The sequence below is a fragment of the Ranitomeya variabilis genome, chromosome 4 (genome assembly GCF_051348905.1).
Source record: "Ranitomeya variabilis isolate aRanVar5 chromosome 4, aRanVar5.hap1, whole genome shotgun sequence".
Lineage (NCBI taxonomy): Eukaryota > Metazoa > Chordata > Amphibia > Anura > Dendrobatidae > Ranitomeya > Ranitomeya variabilis.
Window position 1 is genome coordinate 305,376,140 of NC_135235.1, and position 18,037 is coordinate 305,394,176.

Here is an 18,037-nt window from a genome sequence, read left to right on the forward strand (position 1 = left end):
ACTTACTATGCTGCTTTGTGGCGTTGCACTCGCCCCTAGAATATACTTCTCCAAAGAGACATGTAAATGTAATAATACATACTGTACTGCAGAGGTACAGTATGGGACCATGGAAGGCTATTGTACCATATTACACATGTTACTCTATACACATAACCAATAGGCCATTCACAACCAAATGTAATAAATGTAAAGTAGATGGTGGGCCCACCCCTGGATGCCAATTAATCAAGAGAACTGGGGTCCCCAATTTGTGTCCATGCATAACTTCCATGGCCTCGATCTAGCCAAAAGTAGGTGAGGGAACATCTGTTCTCCAGACAGGTGGAAAAACCAGAAGACCCCCACCATCAGACATTCATGGCGTATCTAGTGGATGCCTCCACTGAGAATCCCCTGTAGATGTATCTGTTTGTATACCACTCATGCAATCTACAGGTGTCTCCAGCTCTGCTGTACAGTCCTACATCAATGGGCTGTTTTTTGTGAATTGCTGTGATGTATCTGATACCTAATTAGTGCCTTCAATACAAACGCTAATGAAATGCTACGTTCATTGTGAAATTAAATTAATCTATTTAACAGTATCAGGCCCAGGCATCTATAACTTCCTGGATCTGCATGAGGCTAATGCTCCTTGTATGCCAGCGAATTGATCCTTCACACATCTACTGATGGCTCATTGTGTCACCTTATCAAGGTGAAAGGAACCAGAGCTTAATGAATATCTATTACTGCCTCCAAACCTAGTCTCAGATTCATCCCCCACCACTGCTTTGCATTATAGTCTGTCTCTTCTACCTAATATTGGCATGTAATGCGAAGCACAGGACGCTGGGTTATTACTGCAAAAAAATCAGTAATTATTAGTCTAAAAAACTGTGTTCAGCCGCAGATATCCGTTACTGGGAAAGTTGGGTGATAATCTATATGGGGGCCATCAAGGACACAGCTCACTGGGATACAGAGGTAGAAGGCGAGCCCATACTCAAAAGTCCCTCTACCACATAAGACAACACCAGTATTACATATGGCATATGGTAAGAGAGGACCCTCACACAGAGTCACTGGGGTCAATAGCTATGACTTAGCTTCACTCATGGCCCAAAGTGTTGGCAGTGACATCTATGAAATTATTCCAGAAAATGAAATATTTCTCCCAGAAAATGATTGCAATTACACATGTTTTGGTTGCACCCTTTGGATTAAATAACGGCAATCAATCACTTCCTATTACTATCAATAAGCTTCACACACCATTCAACTAGAATTTTGGACCACTTGTCTTTTGCTAACTGCTCCAGGTCTTTCATATTTGAAGGCGCCTTCTTCCACCAGCAATGTTAAGATCTCTCCACAAGTGTTCAATGGAATTTAGATTCAGACTCCTTGCTGGCCACTTCAGAACTCTCCAACACTTTGTTTCCATCCATTTCTGATTCATTGTCCTGCTGAAAGACCCATGATTTAGGACGCAAACCCAGCTTTCTTTCACTGGGCACTACATTTCATGATGGCTTGCATACAGTCAAAGCACCCAGTGCCAGAGGCAAAACAACTCCAAAACATCTTTGAACCTCCAGCATATTTGACTGTAGGTACTGTGCTCTTTTCTTTCTAGGCTTCATTCCGTTTTTGATACACAGTAGAATCATGTGCTTTACCAAAAAGCTCTATCTTGGTCTCGTCTGTCCACAAGACACTTTCCCAGAAGGATTTTGACTTACTCGCGTACATTTTGGCAAACTGCAGTTTAGCTTTTTTATGTTTATGTGTCAGTAGTGAGGTCCTCCTGGCATAGAGCTTCATTTCATGCAAATGTCCACGGCTAGTTTGCACTGACACTGATGCACCCTGAGCCTGCAGGACAGCTTGAATTTCTTTGGAACATGATTGGGGCTGCTTATCCACCATCCGGACTATCCTTTCATAAATGTTTCTAGTGCGTCCACGTCGAGAAAGATTAGCCACAGTGCCATGGGTTGTAAACTTCTTGATTATATTGCCCCCATGGACAAAGGAACATCAAGATCTCTGGAGATGGACTTGTAACCTTGAGATTGTTGATATTGTTCAACAATTTTGGTTCTCATGTCCTCAGACAGTTCTCTTCTCCTCTTTCTGTTCTCCATGCTTAGTGTGACAGACACAGACACACAATGCAAAGATTGAGTCAATTTCTGCCCTTTTTATCTGGTTTCAGGTGTGATTTTCATATTGCCCACACCTGTTACTTGCCACAGGTGAGTTTGAACAAGCATCACATGCTTGAAACAAAGTTGTTTAGCCACAATTTTGGAAAAGTGCCAACAATTTTGTCCGAACCATTTTGGGGGTTTTGTGTGAACTTATGTCCAATTTACATTTTTTCAGCTTTTTTTGTGTTGTTCCAATACACTCAAAGAAAATAAACATGTGTATAACAAAATGTGCAATTATATTAATTTTCTGGGTGAAGTCATTCATTTTCTGGAAAAATTTCAAGGGTGCCTACATGTTTGGCCTTGACTGTATACGGTAAATTAGGGTGTTTGGTGTACCTTTAGCATTTGCACTGTTCTGCCCCCTAAATCTTCATGCCTTACCGGCACCTGTATGTTGATTGACAGGACTTGCTTGCTCAGGGTGGCTGAGCAGACCCAAGTGCTCTCTGCTGTGGGCACTCACTACTCTTCTGGGAGCAGCAATGTAGCGAGCGACTGCAGCAGAGAGTACAGGGGTCTGTGTGTGCACTTGCCTGTTGCACTTTAAAAGTGTGCCAATGCTCAGCTCTTGCACTCATCAAGTCTGGCGATTTTCACACCGGTCCTGATGAGGGGCATGTTGGAGTCAGACATTCCTGATTCATTAAGAGGTGTGCACGTCTTAATGAATCAGAAGTGTCTGACAAATGACATGCGCCTCCGTGCACCTCACCACAAATCTTCCTAGAGTCATGAATTAGACGAGTTATGGCATTAATCCTCCACCGCTCACAGTCATGCCCCAGTCCCACCAATTTTGGTACAGCTAGGTGAAACTGGTGTGAAAATGCCAAAAGTCACAACATTCTAAAGCAACTCTGTATGGTGCAAAAATGTTCAACTTTTCAAGGCGATTTGTGCCAAAATTCTGGCGTAAGATATGTGAGGCAGTGACCGGTGTTACATGTAGGGGTCGCTGTGTGTTCCCCCAGGGATGCGCACGGAGGCGTATTGAGGCCATGGGAGTGCATTGCAGTCACAGGTGTAGCTGTGATTGCAATGTGGAATAAAACGTGGGTATTGGTCCTGGGCATGCTATGTGTCCAGGGCAGATTTAGGGAAAACCTGCTCTGGGCTTTTGTGCTTTGAAACAGACTACAGGATGGACGGTGGATGCCGCGATAGCAGCAAGGACACAGGCTGCATCCATTCCATTTGGATTACTTCTAAGCATCTGCCATCCACCCTATTGGCTTGTACAGCCATTTCCTAACATAATACATCCCTTTGTACGTAATTGATGAAGGTCCCTGGCTGCAACCTACAGCAACTGGTCTCGGAGGTGGACTGGCGTGTTAATCGGCTGCAAACTGGAGGATATGGTTGCCGGCTGAGATCCGGAGGATATCGTGTACTGTGTAGTGCTGTGAGTTGAAAATTAACAAGGCGGTGCAGTCACCCACGGCAACCTGTCACGAAAGTGGACTGGCGTGTTTATTGGCTGCAGTCCAGAGGATATGGTTCCCGCTTGCGATCCAGAGGATATTGTGTGCTGTATTTTTGTGAGTTGAATATTAAAGAGACGTTTTGCTTTGTACTTTTCGGGTCACTGCCTCATCACTGCATAGGGTGCTACCACTGCACAACAGATAATAGAGAAGGAGAGACAAGTGCCCACAGGGTAATATGGTATGCGAGGTTGGGCGTGGAGTGGAAATGTTGCTCACCAAATAGAGTTGTGATTGTCACTATTGCCGTATAAGCTCTTTAAATGAATCAGACTTCTGCATAAAATGCACAATGGAATGGAGGAAAGGCGAGTGTCCGCACTGCTGCAGGAGAGGAAGTATCCAGGCTCTGGAGTAGTTGAGAAGTAGTTTTATTGCATTTTCAGGCTCAGAACTAGCCCTTTTTCAAGTACAAAATGTGTAGTTTATAAAACATGTAGTTGATATTTGAAAAATAGCTCATTCTGAGCCTGAAACACGCAGTAAAACTACTTCTCAACCACCCGGAGCCTGGTTCTTCCTCTCCTGCAGCAGTGTGGTCACTCGAACATCTTTCCTCCATTTCATTGTGCAGAATTCTGGTGTAATCGCTTTGATCAATCGGATCCTTAGTGTGTGGATGTTTTTCAGGCATTTGTTCTGGAAAAGAATCCCCATAGAGTAAAATGACACCTTCCACACTGTTTCCTCTGTATAAAATAATATTATTTTCCCAGCACAACACAGCCTGATGTGCTCCTTGGCGGACGCCTGGCTTTCTCTGGAATGACAAACAATAGGCGACGATCTGATGTATTTCTCACTCCGGTTTCTATAGCTGGAGCCTCAGGCAGTGTGTAGGCTCCAGATGTCTTCTCCTGAATCCGACCATGCAAGCAGCTCGTATGTCAACAGAAAGCAAGCATGGCCTCAACTTATAGCCAACCCTCCCAGACCTGAGGGCATTGTGGCATGGGTGACCCCCACATAGTTTGTTTTGTCACATGTTTATTTTCAGAGGTTATTTTACCCCTCCTGTCAATCATGCTTAGCTTCCCTTCTTCCAGGAGGTGCAATCTTTGTTCAGCTGGTTCTTCAGATGACAAGTGGTCGAAATCTGTTTGTCTGTTGATGTCTATCCTCTGCAAGCTGCAGGTAAAGGAGGCCCTGCATGCAAAACTCCTACTGTAAGATGATGTAAAAGGGAAGGAGGGGGGAGGAGAGCAATTCTTTTTCCCACCACTAGTCGTAAAGATGACTTCAGACTTCCACTTAGTTCCATTGCATATGAAGGGCAATGGTAGACTATGGTGCTCCTCATAGACCCTAAAGCTGACTATTTGCTATTCTGTCCAACCTCCTGAGGCACATGCACAATCGGCATAACAGAGCGTGCATGTGTTCTCCACACGGAGAGGGGAATAAGCTGCTGCTAGACATCTCTGATGGAGACCTTCCTTCTTTCCACTGATGTTCGCTGTTTGGGGTGCGTCAGGATAACCCCATTCACAATAGATGGTCAGAATCTAGATGGTCACCAAAATCAGCTGGTTGGATCAGCAGTTAAAAGCAATGGCGACCGTAATATTAGATGTCAGAAGAGTCTGATGAATGGAACAAGTCAGTAAATACACAATGCCAGGATGGTGGAGGCTACAGCCCCCATTGCTCCCCTTCAGCCCCACTCTGCCCTATAAGTCTTTACAGGTCCACCCTAGTCTACTCCATTTAGTACAGGTCGAAGTGATCCTCAGAATTTTTCTTACTGCTTTCCATTATTGCTTTTTAGGATAAACATTGCAGCTGTGACATCACCGCCCCCACGAATGACATCACTGCCATCAGTGCTCCTCCAAACATAAGTAACATCACCAATCACAAATACATAATAGATGTGTAATTCTCCAAGTTTGCTGTGCTGAAGACCCTCCTGCCAGATCTCCCCATCTGTCGGCTCTGGACACCATTATCTCTCATCTTGCAGGAGTCTCAATGAAGCAGATGGTTCGTTACCGGCTTCTTGTACAGAGGCTGTCACAAAGCTTTGTCACTTGGCCTCCTCCCATGAATGATTTTTCCTCTACACATTCTCACATCATCATTTGGAAGACAAAAGGCTTCGGCATGGAAGCAGCTGCTCGGAGAATACAGTGCAGATTACACTGCCATTATTATGATCACCGGAGGGAAAAAAGGAGGAAAATAATGGGAGAAAAATGTACTTAAATGGCCGATAATCCTCAAATCAGCGGCTTATTATAATAACTCAGTGGCGTTATAATGGGAGAGGCTGATATCAGTCACAAATATGGATGTAAATGTATCTGTAGGATTTCGGCAGTGGAGATATGTGTGATAAATTAGTGACGCGGGGCAGGGAATTTTGTGGACTTGCCATCAGTCATCTGATTGAAGGACACTATGGCTGACAACAGAGAACAATAGAGTTGCCTTTTGCTACATATTCAATGGAGATAACATAAACCTGGGGTTTAGCGCCTCTATTTTTGAACATGACAATTAACAGACTGTTTGGGTATTAGGGCAGCGCTTTGGAGTCCTCCTTTCCAGTATCTACTATTCGTGGCCTATCTTTAGGTGTAAGTGACACAGTGCCCCTTTTGTCAAGTGGCTGTGTTCGGTACTGCAGCTCAACCCCATTCACATCATGCTTGGCACATGGATTACTGCAATGAAGAGATTCTAGCAAATGTAGAGGCCCATTTGGTCCCAAGGTTTGCACCTTTGCAATCACATACTAATGGCCACCTGGAAACCCCTTTAATTGTAAAACGCTCAAAAGAAGACTTAACCCCCTACAAGTTTATTATTAATGGTTGCAAGAAGCCCATAACCCTGAGGTTTGGACTTAATGATGACCTTTGACTGTGTAGCGCTTGTGCTAAAATTGCAGGATCTCAACTTTTAGGGTGAAAAAGTTGCAGGAAACTTCTGGCGATTGTAACAACTATGGCAGCAGTAACCACCATCTTACTACATCTGTCTCATGGATCCCAGCCCTTATTGTTTTCATTCCGTGTTCACGTTTGCGTGAAGAAGAAGAAAACGACAAATCAGTATCAGATTGCAGCCGGGCGATTCCTCCTTTAATGGTCTTTGTCGCTGATGGACACATGATCTGTGATGTGATGGAGCTTTGCTATATTCTTTTTCCAAAAGTGTTGTGTATATAAACAAGGGGACACTTCAGATGAATGCACAGGTCACCGGGTCTGGAATGTCGGCCATAGTACAAAGGAAACGTCTCCAAGAAAGATAAACTGCCCTCATTCTAGCAAATCAGGTTTCCCAGAAGTGAATAATATTGGAATTTTTCAAAATAAAAATGATGTTGTTGACTGATAACAAGGGGTGCAAGTGTACAAAAGGGCATAGATCCTATAGAGGCAGACCCATATCATTGCTGAGAGTCCATCCAAAGTCCACCTAACTTTTCTAGGGGCTGAGTGATCCAACGCCAGTAGCTTTTTATGGACAATTCCGGCAAAAATGTGAAGGTGGTAACCGTCAGATCTCACCTTCCTGGGATGTTGTGACACAATTGGCACTGGCCTCAGCGCCTGGAACAACTTGGCGGGCCAAGGCCCTGTTGTGCTAACCAAGGTCTGTGACCCTTTTGGGCATCATATTGTTGTTGGAGGCCACTGTGACTGGTATTGTAAAGGGTGATAAAATTAGAAGCTATAGTGGGCTAGCATGGCCAACACTGATGTTGGCCATGGGTTTAATGTCATTATCTACCCGCATGGGGCTCCAAATTTTTTTTTGCTATTGTACCCCTTCAGTGAGTGTTGTCAGAAAATGCCAATTTGGACAGTCCTTGTCATGTTGATGACTGCCTTGAGCCACACATATATAGGATATCTGGACGAGGAGCCTGTCTGACATGGCGGTGACAAGATTTCTAATAGTGTAATAAGAAACTCCAAGCTCTCAGACGCTGCACTAAAACCTACTCCTTATTAATTCCGGGAACAAACCATTTTTGTGAAAAGTAACACAGATGTGTAACATGCTGCCGGAGTCGGAGAGGCAGCCATAGGAAGGTCTGCACTGGTGACTGCGAAGGAGAAATGCCCCTAGTAGGTGCCACTACCTTCTTGCAGATTAGGTGATAATGGGTTAATGGATGCTGTTGTAGGACAATAAGGCTGCAGTAAAGGCAATTCCTTTCTACAGTTGGCCATAGAACTGATGTAAATGATCATGATGGCAATAATTCCGGAGTCTTTACTTAAGAAGCTTATATTGGGGTCAACATAATGATTCTGCGGTTTTCTAGATGTAGTGTGGTTTCTTGGAAGACATAGTCTACGGTGGATCCAGTGGATCCATTTTATACCGACTCCAACTCCACCAAAATGGACACCGACTCCGATTCCACAGCCCTAGCTATGCCCCTGGGTGGACATGCAATCTCTACAGATCCAAGGTCTTCCCCTAGGTAATGTCAAACCATGCTTCATCAATACTGACATATTTTTCCATATCTAACCAGAAGATCCTGGTATTGACTGGTTCAGACGAGCGTATGCAAAATCGTCCTTTAACCATCCAGAAAAGAAACGATTTTTCACCCATATTGTCATCCGTATGTCCATTTTGTACATAAACAATTTAATAAATAATAACGGTCAAATACATTTTCCTATGTTAATAATTGTAATGGATCCATGAAAAACTCATTGCATATAGATGGTAACTGTATATGATCCGTTTTTTTTTTGCGCACCCTATGGGTGAAACCGATCCAAAATATGGATCAACGTAGTGCATGCTGCCATTTTTTACAGGCAGACCATCCGTTTATGGAAACCTTCATGTGAAGGACAACACTGACTAGCATTGGTCCTTGCGGTGTTTGTACACCACCTGTTTTGCTTACGGACAGAACGCAGGCAATTAATACACTCATCTGAACGAGCACTTATGAGGATTACAGATGCAGACCTAGTGTTTGCCAATGTATAAACCACTGTTGTCTGAACAGATAACCTTTACCCACAATAGACCTTGTAGAAGTCATTATAGAGCAATCGTGGGCAGCCTAATGGTTGAAAAATGTTGACTTGGTCAACCTTTAGTAAACCAGTATACTCTTCACTGGTTCCATTATCAGCCTCGCACTACATGGCTGTGATAAGCTACTTTGTGTTATCCGTATTGCAAGGTGAACGGATCACATATCCTGAAGTAAACTGCATATGACGTAAGACAAGGTGATCAGTGGTCAGAAGAGCACACGGGCAATGGCTATTTCTTGTCCTTTCTACAATCCAGCCCAGACTCAATGGAGTTTTAGCTTTGGAACAAGGGGGCATTGCATTTGACGAAAATTTAAAAATGTATTATTCTTCATGCACAGTTCTGGAGATCTTAATTTTCATTTCCATTCTCCATCATTGCTGCTAAGCTCAAAACAGCCTTCATGACATTTTACTTACTTGGGTCAATTCCCAAGGAGGACTCTTCCTCAAAATGTGCCTCACAATTTATATCAGCAAGAGGTGCGTAGTCATAGGAGGGTTCATGGTTAACAAATAACAATCACAGCTGGTCTCTGGTTATCGAGTCGTTCATAGTGGCTCCTAAGAAAACACCATTACGGAGGCCCAATTGTTGGGGGAAATATCAATCGAACATGTCCAAATTTGGACTGCCGATCGTTTTGTCTCCCAAGGATAGGCTGCCAGACATGTCTCATCGATTGGCCGAACGAGCATTCCTGTGTATGGGAGAGTCGGCTGAGACAGATGCCAGGAAGAATGCTTGGATGAACCGTCATTCAGCTGACAATCTTCTAATGTATATGGCGGCTTAAAAGAGTATTCCCATCTCCATCCAGTCCCAATATGTAATAGGCGTAGTAAAAATAGTAATAATATTAGCAAATACTTCCAATTAGAAATGTAGTATAGTTTTTGTGATTCACTATGTCTCTTTCCACATGTGCAGGCATTGCTGGACCTTAGGTATCCATGGTTACGACCACTGATATAGTGAGAGTTAGCTAGTTGTTAGTGGTCGTAACCATGGATACCTAAGGTCCTGCAATGCCTGCAGATGAGGAAAGAGACATAGAGAATCAGAAAAACTATACTATACTTCTAATTGTAGGGATTTGCTAATATTATTATTATAACACCTACTATATAATAGGATAGCATTTTGGAAATGGGAATAACCCTTTAAGGACAACATATGTCTCCAGTGTTGAGCTTAATATATAGGACTTGGGTGAAGTTCCTTAATGCATGTGCCAGAATCAGAAAGCTCGAGAAGAATTGTGCCATAATTCACCCCATTTTCTGGTGAGTATGGTGGCAGGGTTTGGACACATATGCTCTGCTAAACACTACCCACTTTTTGGACTATCCCTTTGTAAAAAATGACTTTATGCACCATTTTTCTGCCGGGAAATCAATGATAAATGACTCCCTATTATGTCCTAACACTCTGATTCATACCTACTCTTGATCCCCTAAAATGTATAAAAAGCAATGGTTCACGCTAATAAGATCCCGTTCACATTGGCGCAGTCCAGTTCTTACGTTCAGGCTGAATCGCTTTGTAATTTATTTGTTAAATTCACAACTAGAGTGAACGATTGTCTCGAAAGGTCCCAAACCAACAATGCAAAAACACAACTGACAAGCTTAACCTATGGCCCCAGTTTACATTGTGAATTGTCATGATTTATTTACTTTCCCTTTAAGGCAGGTAACTCCGCAAAGCCTTCTTAATAACAAGGCATATCATTAAAGGATTATTCAGAGTATCCCTGCTTGATCTTCCCATGCAAAGCACTCATCAGAAGCCACATACACCTTGACCTAATTTCTCCTCTACCTCATTGTTCTTGTCCAATATTCTCTCCAGAGATGAAGACTTCTTCAGGAATTGGTTGGACACACGTCCATTCTGAATGCTGTCGGGAGTCTTTTTCTTGGCCGTAGTGTTGGAATTAAACAATTGGATTCTTGCCGCCACTAAACCAGTGGCCACCACTAATTCGATGTCACTGCCGGTTCCAGTGCCAGGGCAGTAATTCAAGGTTGTGACGTTTTTCAGATAACTCTCTCCGGCAAGGCTGTAGGGTTTTTCTTCCTGAACGTTCCACGTCCTGGTCCATAGATCCTTCATTTTTTCAGAATAGAATCAAGGTATATTTCCAATTTTTTGAAGATCAGGGTATCAACTTCTTCACCGACCCAAAAATGATGTAAAGGGTTTGCCAAAAAGTAAAAAGAAAATGGCCCAAATTTGGAACATGTCCATACAGCTCCTCACGCTTCCAGCTCTGGCAATGTAAATCCAACCTCTCTGTGTTTCTGAGATGTGACTGTCTGTGTCAAGTAGCACTTATTGCGATGACTAAGGCTTCACCGGCATGATTCACCTTTGATACTATTAGTGCAGGAGGAATCTACTGACAGATGGGAATATATGGGGCAATCTTCCCTCAACACAATTAGAAGTGCTTAGCTGTTTTGATTGTGATGTCCATGGAGACCTGTTTATGGGTTTACTGATAAGGCTAGGTTCACATAAATAACTTTTGAGGGAAACATATACATTTTACATGTATTGAAACGTACTCCCATTGAGAAAAATGGCAAAAAAAAAATAATTTTTTTGGGGGGGATCCAAACAATGTGCTCAGCTACATTTTTTGTACATAAAAAAATGCAACCTGATGGAAACCTGACAAAAGAATATTTTTTTGCCCATTTTTTGCTCTGGATATGCTGGCATATATTTTTAAATAATTCAGACTGTATGCAGTGTATAAATGTGAACCAAGCCTAAACTTTGTCACTACAGTAAGTTCTTGACTTGTCCTATTGGCAACAATGATCAAAATGATCAGTCCACATCTGCCCCTGACTTTCTTTCCCATTGATTGATCTACTTTCATTAGACGCTCTAACATAACCCAATTTATTCTTTCTTTACTTTTTTAAGTGAAAAGCACAAAACAAAAGCCTAAAGGATTAATTATAACGGAAAATACTCAAGGGTCAATGGCCAAAGGCACTGGCGATCACTTTTGGACTTGTAGGCAGGGCATTTTCTATGGTATTGAAAGGGTTCTCCAGTTTTATAAAATTCTCGAGCATAGCCCATCAATATCACATCGCTTGAGGTTTGACTCTTGGCGCTATTGGAGTCAATTGATGCTCATGGGCCCCAAAGCAAAACCTCCCAAGGGGCCCCCAATTATAGCAAGTCTTTAATAGTATTGGTCTTTTCATATAGACTAAAGGGACTTAGGCTCTAGGGTCCGGGCGCGATTGCAACTCCTGCACCTATGGTAGTTACGCCGCAGCTCTACACTCCATCTGAAGGGAGCTCCAGCATAGGCTTCATTGTAGCGCCTGTGCTTGGTTTGAACAGTCGTTTTAGGCTGACATACTCCCTTTAAGAATATTGCCCACGAGTAAAAAATGGTACAAAATAAAATGGCAACCTATCCTCACCCCTGCAAGACTCTATTGATTTCAGCGCTGACACTAGGTTGCTCCCCTGACGCAGGGATGACGTGCAGTTTACGGCTTCCACTTGTCACCCAGTTTTTCTAGACTTTTGGGCAACATGTTAAACAGCAATATGGAGATATTAGTACATAACCCTATAAATTTGCCAGGAGTTTCCAGCCTATGAAAGTTGTGACGTTCCTCCCCACAAGCAGTAATGTCGGCCGTATTAGTGGCTTTCCCAGACAGGTAGACGCTGCTTTACATCAGAGGAGGATCTGAGACTTATATTTACCGCCAGTGATTAAAATTGTTTGGGGAAATTGTGTTTAAAATAATCTGCGCTGTGTAAAGAGTAAAAACGAGTGACGCACAAGACGCACGGCGAGACATTTCACAGCCCAGCTCCATTTGTAGCGAACAGATGTTACATGTATCCAGTCGTGTCATGTTGTGTACATCATGTCTGGAGTTCTCTGCTTACAGTTAAAACATGCTTATTGCAAAAAAAAAGTTACAATATTACTCCTGTATCAATTCTTCATGTTTTCCGATATCTCTGCTTGCAATCACTGAATAGGAAGCATCATTGTGCTGCCCTTACAGTTATCAGATCTGCTAACAAGCCTTCCATGGCATGGCCAGGACCGAGCTGTATCTACAGGACGTAGACCTTCACTGCACCCATTCACTGACAGCGAGAAGAGATCCAAAAAGCAGATTATGAAATTGGCACATTTTCCAGGTTTCATTTTGAAATATTTACAGGAGGTACCCTTTACATACAGTACAATATACTTTCATGGACGCATGTGTTTTACAGTTGGTAGAATCCAAAGGTCACGGCACGAAATGAATGTGAACCTAATAAGCCACAATTATAGTTCAACCTGAACAACCATGAATTCTGTTAATTAATGTAAATCTAAAGAGGAAACAGACACCAAATATTCTATGTGTGGATGAAACATGGGTACGAACACTCAGCTGATCAGTGTCACCGAGGCAAAAGGCACAAAATGCTCATTTGTACGACAGTTATTGCTGTGCTGCCCCTCTACTATCTCCACTCTGTCCCTCAACCAGCTCTGCACTGCCCCTCCACCATCTCTGTGCTGCCCCTCCACCATCTCTGTGCTGCCCTTCCACCATCTCTGCACTGCCCCTCCACCATCTCAGCACTGCCCCTCCACCATCTCTGCACTGCCCCTCCACCATCTCTGCACTGCCCCTCCACCATCTCTGTGCTGCCCCTCCACCATCTCTGTGCTGCCCTTCCACCATCTCTGCACTGCCCCTCCACCATCTCAGCACTGCCCCTCCACCATCTCTGCGCTGCCCCTCCACCATCTCTGCGCTGCCCCTCCACCATCTCTGCGCTGCCCCTCCACCATCTCTGTGCTGCCCCTCCACCATCTCTGCACTGCCCCTCCACCATCTCTGCACTGCCCCTCCACCATCTCTGTGCTGCCCCTCTACCATCTCTGTGCTGCCCCTCCACCATCTCTGTGCTGCCCCTCCACCATCTCTGCGCTGACCCTCCACAATCTCTGTGCTGCCCCTCCACTATCTCAGTGCTGTCTCTCTGCTTTCTCGATGCTGCCATCCACCATGTCTGTGCTGCCCCTTCGTCATCTCTGCGCTGCCCCTCCACCATCTCTGTGCCGCCCCTCCACCTTTTCTGGGCAGCCCCTCCACTATCTCTGCGCTGTCTCTCTATCTCTGCACTGCCCCTGTGTTATCTCTATGATGCCCCTCCGCTTTCCCTGCCTCTTCGCTATCTCTGTGATGGTCTCTAGGCTGTTTCTGCCATTGCCCATCTGCTTTCTCTGCCACTACCCATCTGCTATCTCTGCCACTGCCCCTCCACTATCTGTTCTGCCCCTCCACTATCTTTGCGGTGCCCCCCCACTATCTCTGCACTGCCCCTCCACTATCTCTGCACTGCCCCTCCACTATCTCTGCTGTTGCCCCTCTGCTATCTCTACCCCTCTGCTTTCTCTGCCACTGCCCCTCCACTTTCTTGGTCCTGCCCTTCTGCTATCTCTGTGCTGCCACTCCACTTTCTCTGCTGTTGCCCCTCTGCATTCTGTGCCTCTCCGCTTTCTCTGCCCTGCCCTTCTGCTATCTCTGTGCTGCCACTATGCTGTTTCTGCAGTTGATCCTTCACTATCTCTGCTGCTGCCCCTCCACTATCTCTATGCTGCCCCTCCAGTATCTCTGCCACTGCCCCTCCACTATCTCTGTGCTGCCCCCTCCACTATCTCTGCCACTGCCAGTCCACTATCTCTGCGCTGGCTCTCCAGTATCTCTGCCACTGCCCCTCCACAATCTCTGCCACTGCTCCTCAACTATCTCTGTGCGGCCTCCTCCACTAACTCTGCGACTGCTCCTCCACTTTCTCTGTGCTGCCCCTCCGATATCTCTGTACTGTCCCTCCACTATCTCTGCCGCTGCCAATCCACTGTCTCTCCTGTTTCCCCTCTGCTATCTCTGCTGCTGCCCCTCTGCCACACAGATGCATGCTCAGCCATGTGTGTCAGACACTTCAGGCAGAGTCTTATCTATAGGTAGAATAAAAGAACCAGTCACTTTCCATAAATCAGTCATTATTCACCTGGTGTAAATGCCGCTGTTCTCCTGAATCCAGCGCTGTTGTTTTTTGTTCCTGCTTCTCTCCATTCCTGAAATATGACCCCCTTTCCCTGTATATAAATTTAGGCCATGATTAACTGAAGTGTTTTGTGGTAGAAAACTGGCGTAAAACACTCTGAAAAGTTGCAAAATGTTTTCCGACGCTGAGTTGCATGAAAATGTTGTGACTTTTGGTGTTTTTACTTTTTGGCAACTCCACCAAAATGGGTGCAGCCGGGGTGACAGAGGTGTAGCAATGCCTGCCTGTCAAGTCCATCAATAGCGGCAGTGTTCTGTACACCATAACAGTTACTGGAGTAGCATTTCTGGAGAGGATCATGGAGGTGCACAGCACTGAGAAGGTGTGCGAAAGTAGTAGTGTGCACCTCTTCATTATTTCTGATGAATCGTACTCCAAACCGGTCCTTCATTAGGACTGGCATGTATAATGTCATGAATAGGGGCCTTCATCTTTGCCAACTAGGAGAGAAAAACAGTTGTAAACCACGCCCACTTGTCTAACAAGTCAAGGTTTACATATAGGGAAGAGGAGGTCATATCTCGGGACTGGAAAGGAGCAGAAACAAAAGAAAAACATTGCCAGATTCAGGAGAACAGCGGCATTTACACCAGGAATAAACATGATGTGTTTATGGCAAGTGACAGGTTGTCTTTAAATTCCTAATGATAGTGGGAGGTCAGCAAACAAATGGATGGTTGTTCTGTTCCGCCAACAGGGAGGAGAGTGGCAACAAACGAAACTGAAGTTTAAAAAATGACAACATAAAATCAAGTTTTTATTAATGCAACGCGTTTCAAGACTGAATTTTCTGATGTTTAAGACTCAAAGTGCGTTGCTTAAATAAAACACTGGTTGAGATAACTTATTTCAATGCTACGTTAGTGAATTCTGGGTTAATGGCGGTGTCCAGCATTCACATTGATGCGCTACAAGGATAAGGGGAAGGTGCAATGCTTTACTTCTACTGTGGTGGCGCTGCAGCAGAATTGATGGCTTTCTCCGGCAAACAAGTACTCACATTAGTAGCATTACAGCACTGCTCCTCTCCTTCTGTAGACATTTAAAGATGGAAGATCTGGATTACTAGCACTCCAGGGACTCTGGTTACAGCTGTACAGGTGAAGGAAGCCTGTCCACTATATCTACAGGAGACCCCCACATATCCTGGTGGCGAAATCTGAAGTTTCGGAAGACATCCATGTAATGTGCATGTGCTGAAAAGTAACTGATAATCTAAAGTGGAACACTGCCATCTAGTGGTCAGATCTTCATGAAATTCATAAACATCTAACAGATGAAAAAGATACACACTCTACATTACATTTCTGCAATGATGATTCTCAGCTTGATATCTTAGAGCATGGGGGTGTATAGGTATAGGTAGAGCGAGCTCCTCTGTATGGGCGAGATAACTGCCGGACAAACCATCCGTCTCATGACAACCATCCAATATGTATGGGGCCCTTTATTACGATTGGTGTGACCACCAGGGTGCCCCCATGACTGAAGCATGATAAAAGTCAGGGTCTCCTCCATCCACATATGTCCCATCTCCACCAGTTCCTGTTTACAAGTGAATGTAGGACTATAATCTACTGGCAATTATCATATTAGTCACTCACAATTAGGCCACACTTTCCGTGTAGCGTTCCCACACCCAGATGAATGATTCCCGTATGGAAACCAAGAGTCTCGGACTTAGTGTGGACCCACCAATCATCTCCTCCACCAACGAGCCATTAAGAGAAAGTTGGTGGTATCAGATATTTATGCTGTCCTAGGCACAGATAGTGCTGTTGCCCTGCTCTATAGTCAGGCTTACATGGGGTTGTAGCGAGTCAGAAACTCATGGGAAATTTCCCACAAAGTAGGCAGTGATCAGCCGTCTGCAGATGCTCTTCTGTTATTTTTGAGGAAGGTAGCCGTCCGCTGTCAAAACACGTAGTGGTTTAATAAAAGGTTTGTTTACCACTAACAATGCAGTGCTCTCTATAGCCATAGCGCTCCTTAAATTGACCACATACATATTTTTTCCAAAAAACACAATGCTTTCTCTGACAGATTCCATCAGGAAACCACCTGAAGAAGCGCTGCGAAACATAAACATAATGGACAGCAATGTAAAAACAACATCGCTATGGACATGTTCATCCTTTTGTTACTTCTTTTAACCACTTCTGGTTTCAGTAACCACACTCGTATCCCACTCACTAGTTATAAATAATAGAAAAAAGACGCCAGCTTGCAGAAATGACACCAAACCGCCAGTGGATCTCCTGCTAGAAATAGACCTCTGGGGTTCACCTAAAGCAGCTTCGCCTACGAAAACCATAAAGACGTTTTTTTGCACACAGCCTTATCCTAGGTTCACACAATTTTTTTTTAAGGATTTTGAAGCAGATCCATTCCAAAATCCACATCAAAAACCGATTCAGGTACGCTCTGAAATCTCTGTTTATTTCAATGGAAATTACACTTTTTTTCCCCCGTTCATACTGTCAGGTTTTTGGTTTTTTTTTATGAGATTTTAAAAACGCTTCAAAAACCTCTTTAAAACCACTTCAGGAAAAAAAAAAGTCTCCAACAACAAAAAAAAATTGTGTTTTTGGTTTTTCCCACCTACACGAAAATTACATGAATATACCCTTAGGTCAATTTTTCATGTGTATTTCGAAGCTGATCTGCTCCAAAATCCGTATCAAAGAGTATTTTTTTAAGTGGATCAGCTTCAAAATCATCAACAAAAAGCTCAGTGTGAACATAGCCTTAGGCTGCTTTCACATAATGAATTACTATGTTCCTTACTACTCAGTCAGGAGTCCTTGGGAAAGCGATCAGCAAACACATTAAAGACTTTGCGGATTAGTCTGAATAAACCAGTCCTAAGTCAATCAAATAAATAGTGAAGATTTACTATGATGTCTGAACTATGGACCTCAAATAACCACAATGGAGAATCCAAAAACATCCACCGACCATCCCAAGAACCTGTCATCAGAAATAAAGCAACCAAATCAACTTTTATTTGGGGTACAGAGCATTTGGAGCGCCTGCTCCCTACTTATAGGAAGATGTAAGGGCCAGTTGGGGTGCGGGATAGGAATGTTTAACAAATCAGGTATGGCACCACCTAGTGTCCAAACTGCAGAATACACTTTACACACAGACATGATAGACTAAAAAATAGAGTCAATATTTAATCATCTAGAAATT

The 18,037-nt window shown here is 43.9% G+C and overlaps 1 protein-coding gene across 3 annotated transcripts in view; it reads right to left on the reverse strand.

Annotated features, from left to right (window-relative positions):
* Positions 1-18,037, reverse strand: part of PLEKHG5 (pleckstrin homology and RhoGEF domain containing G5) — a 264,891-nt gene that overhangs the window by 44,643 nt on the left and 202,211 nt on the right. The window contains exon 1 of one of the 3 annotated variants that reach the window (XM_077250375.1): positions 10,541-10,976. The exons of the other annotated variants lie outside the window; for them this stretch is intronic. Within the exon in view, the coding sequence (XP_077106490.1) occupies positions 10,541-10,834 (294 nt within the window). The 5' untranslated portion in view covers positions 10,835-10,976. Of the gene's footprint in view, positions 1-10,540; positions 10,977-18,037 lie in introns of those variants that run through there. 3 annotated transcript variants of the gene reach the window in all.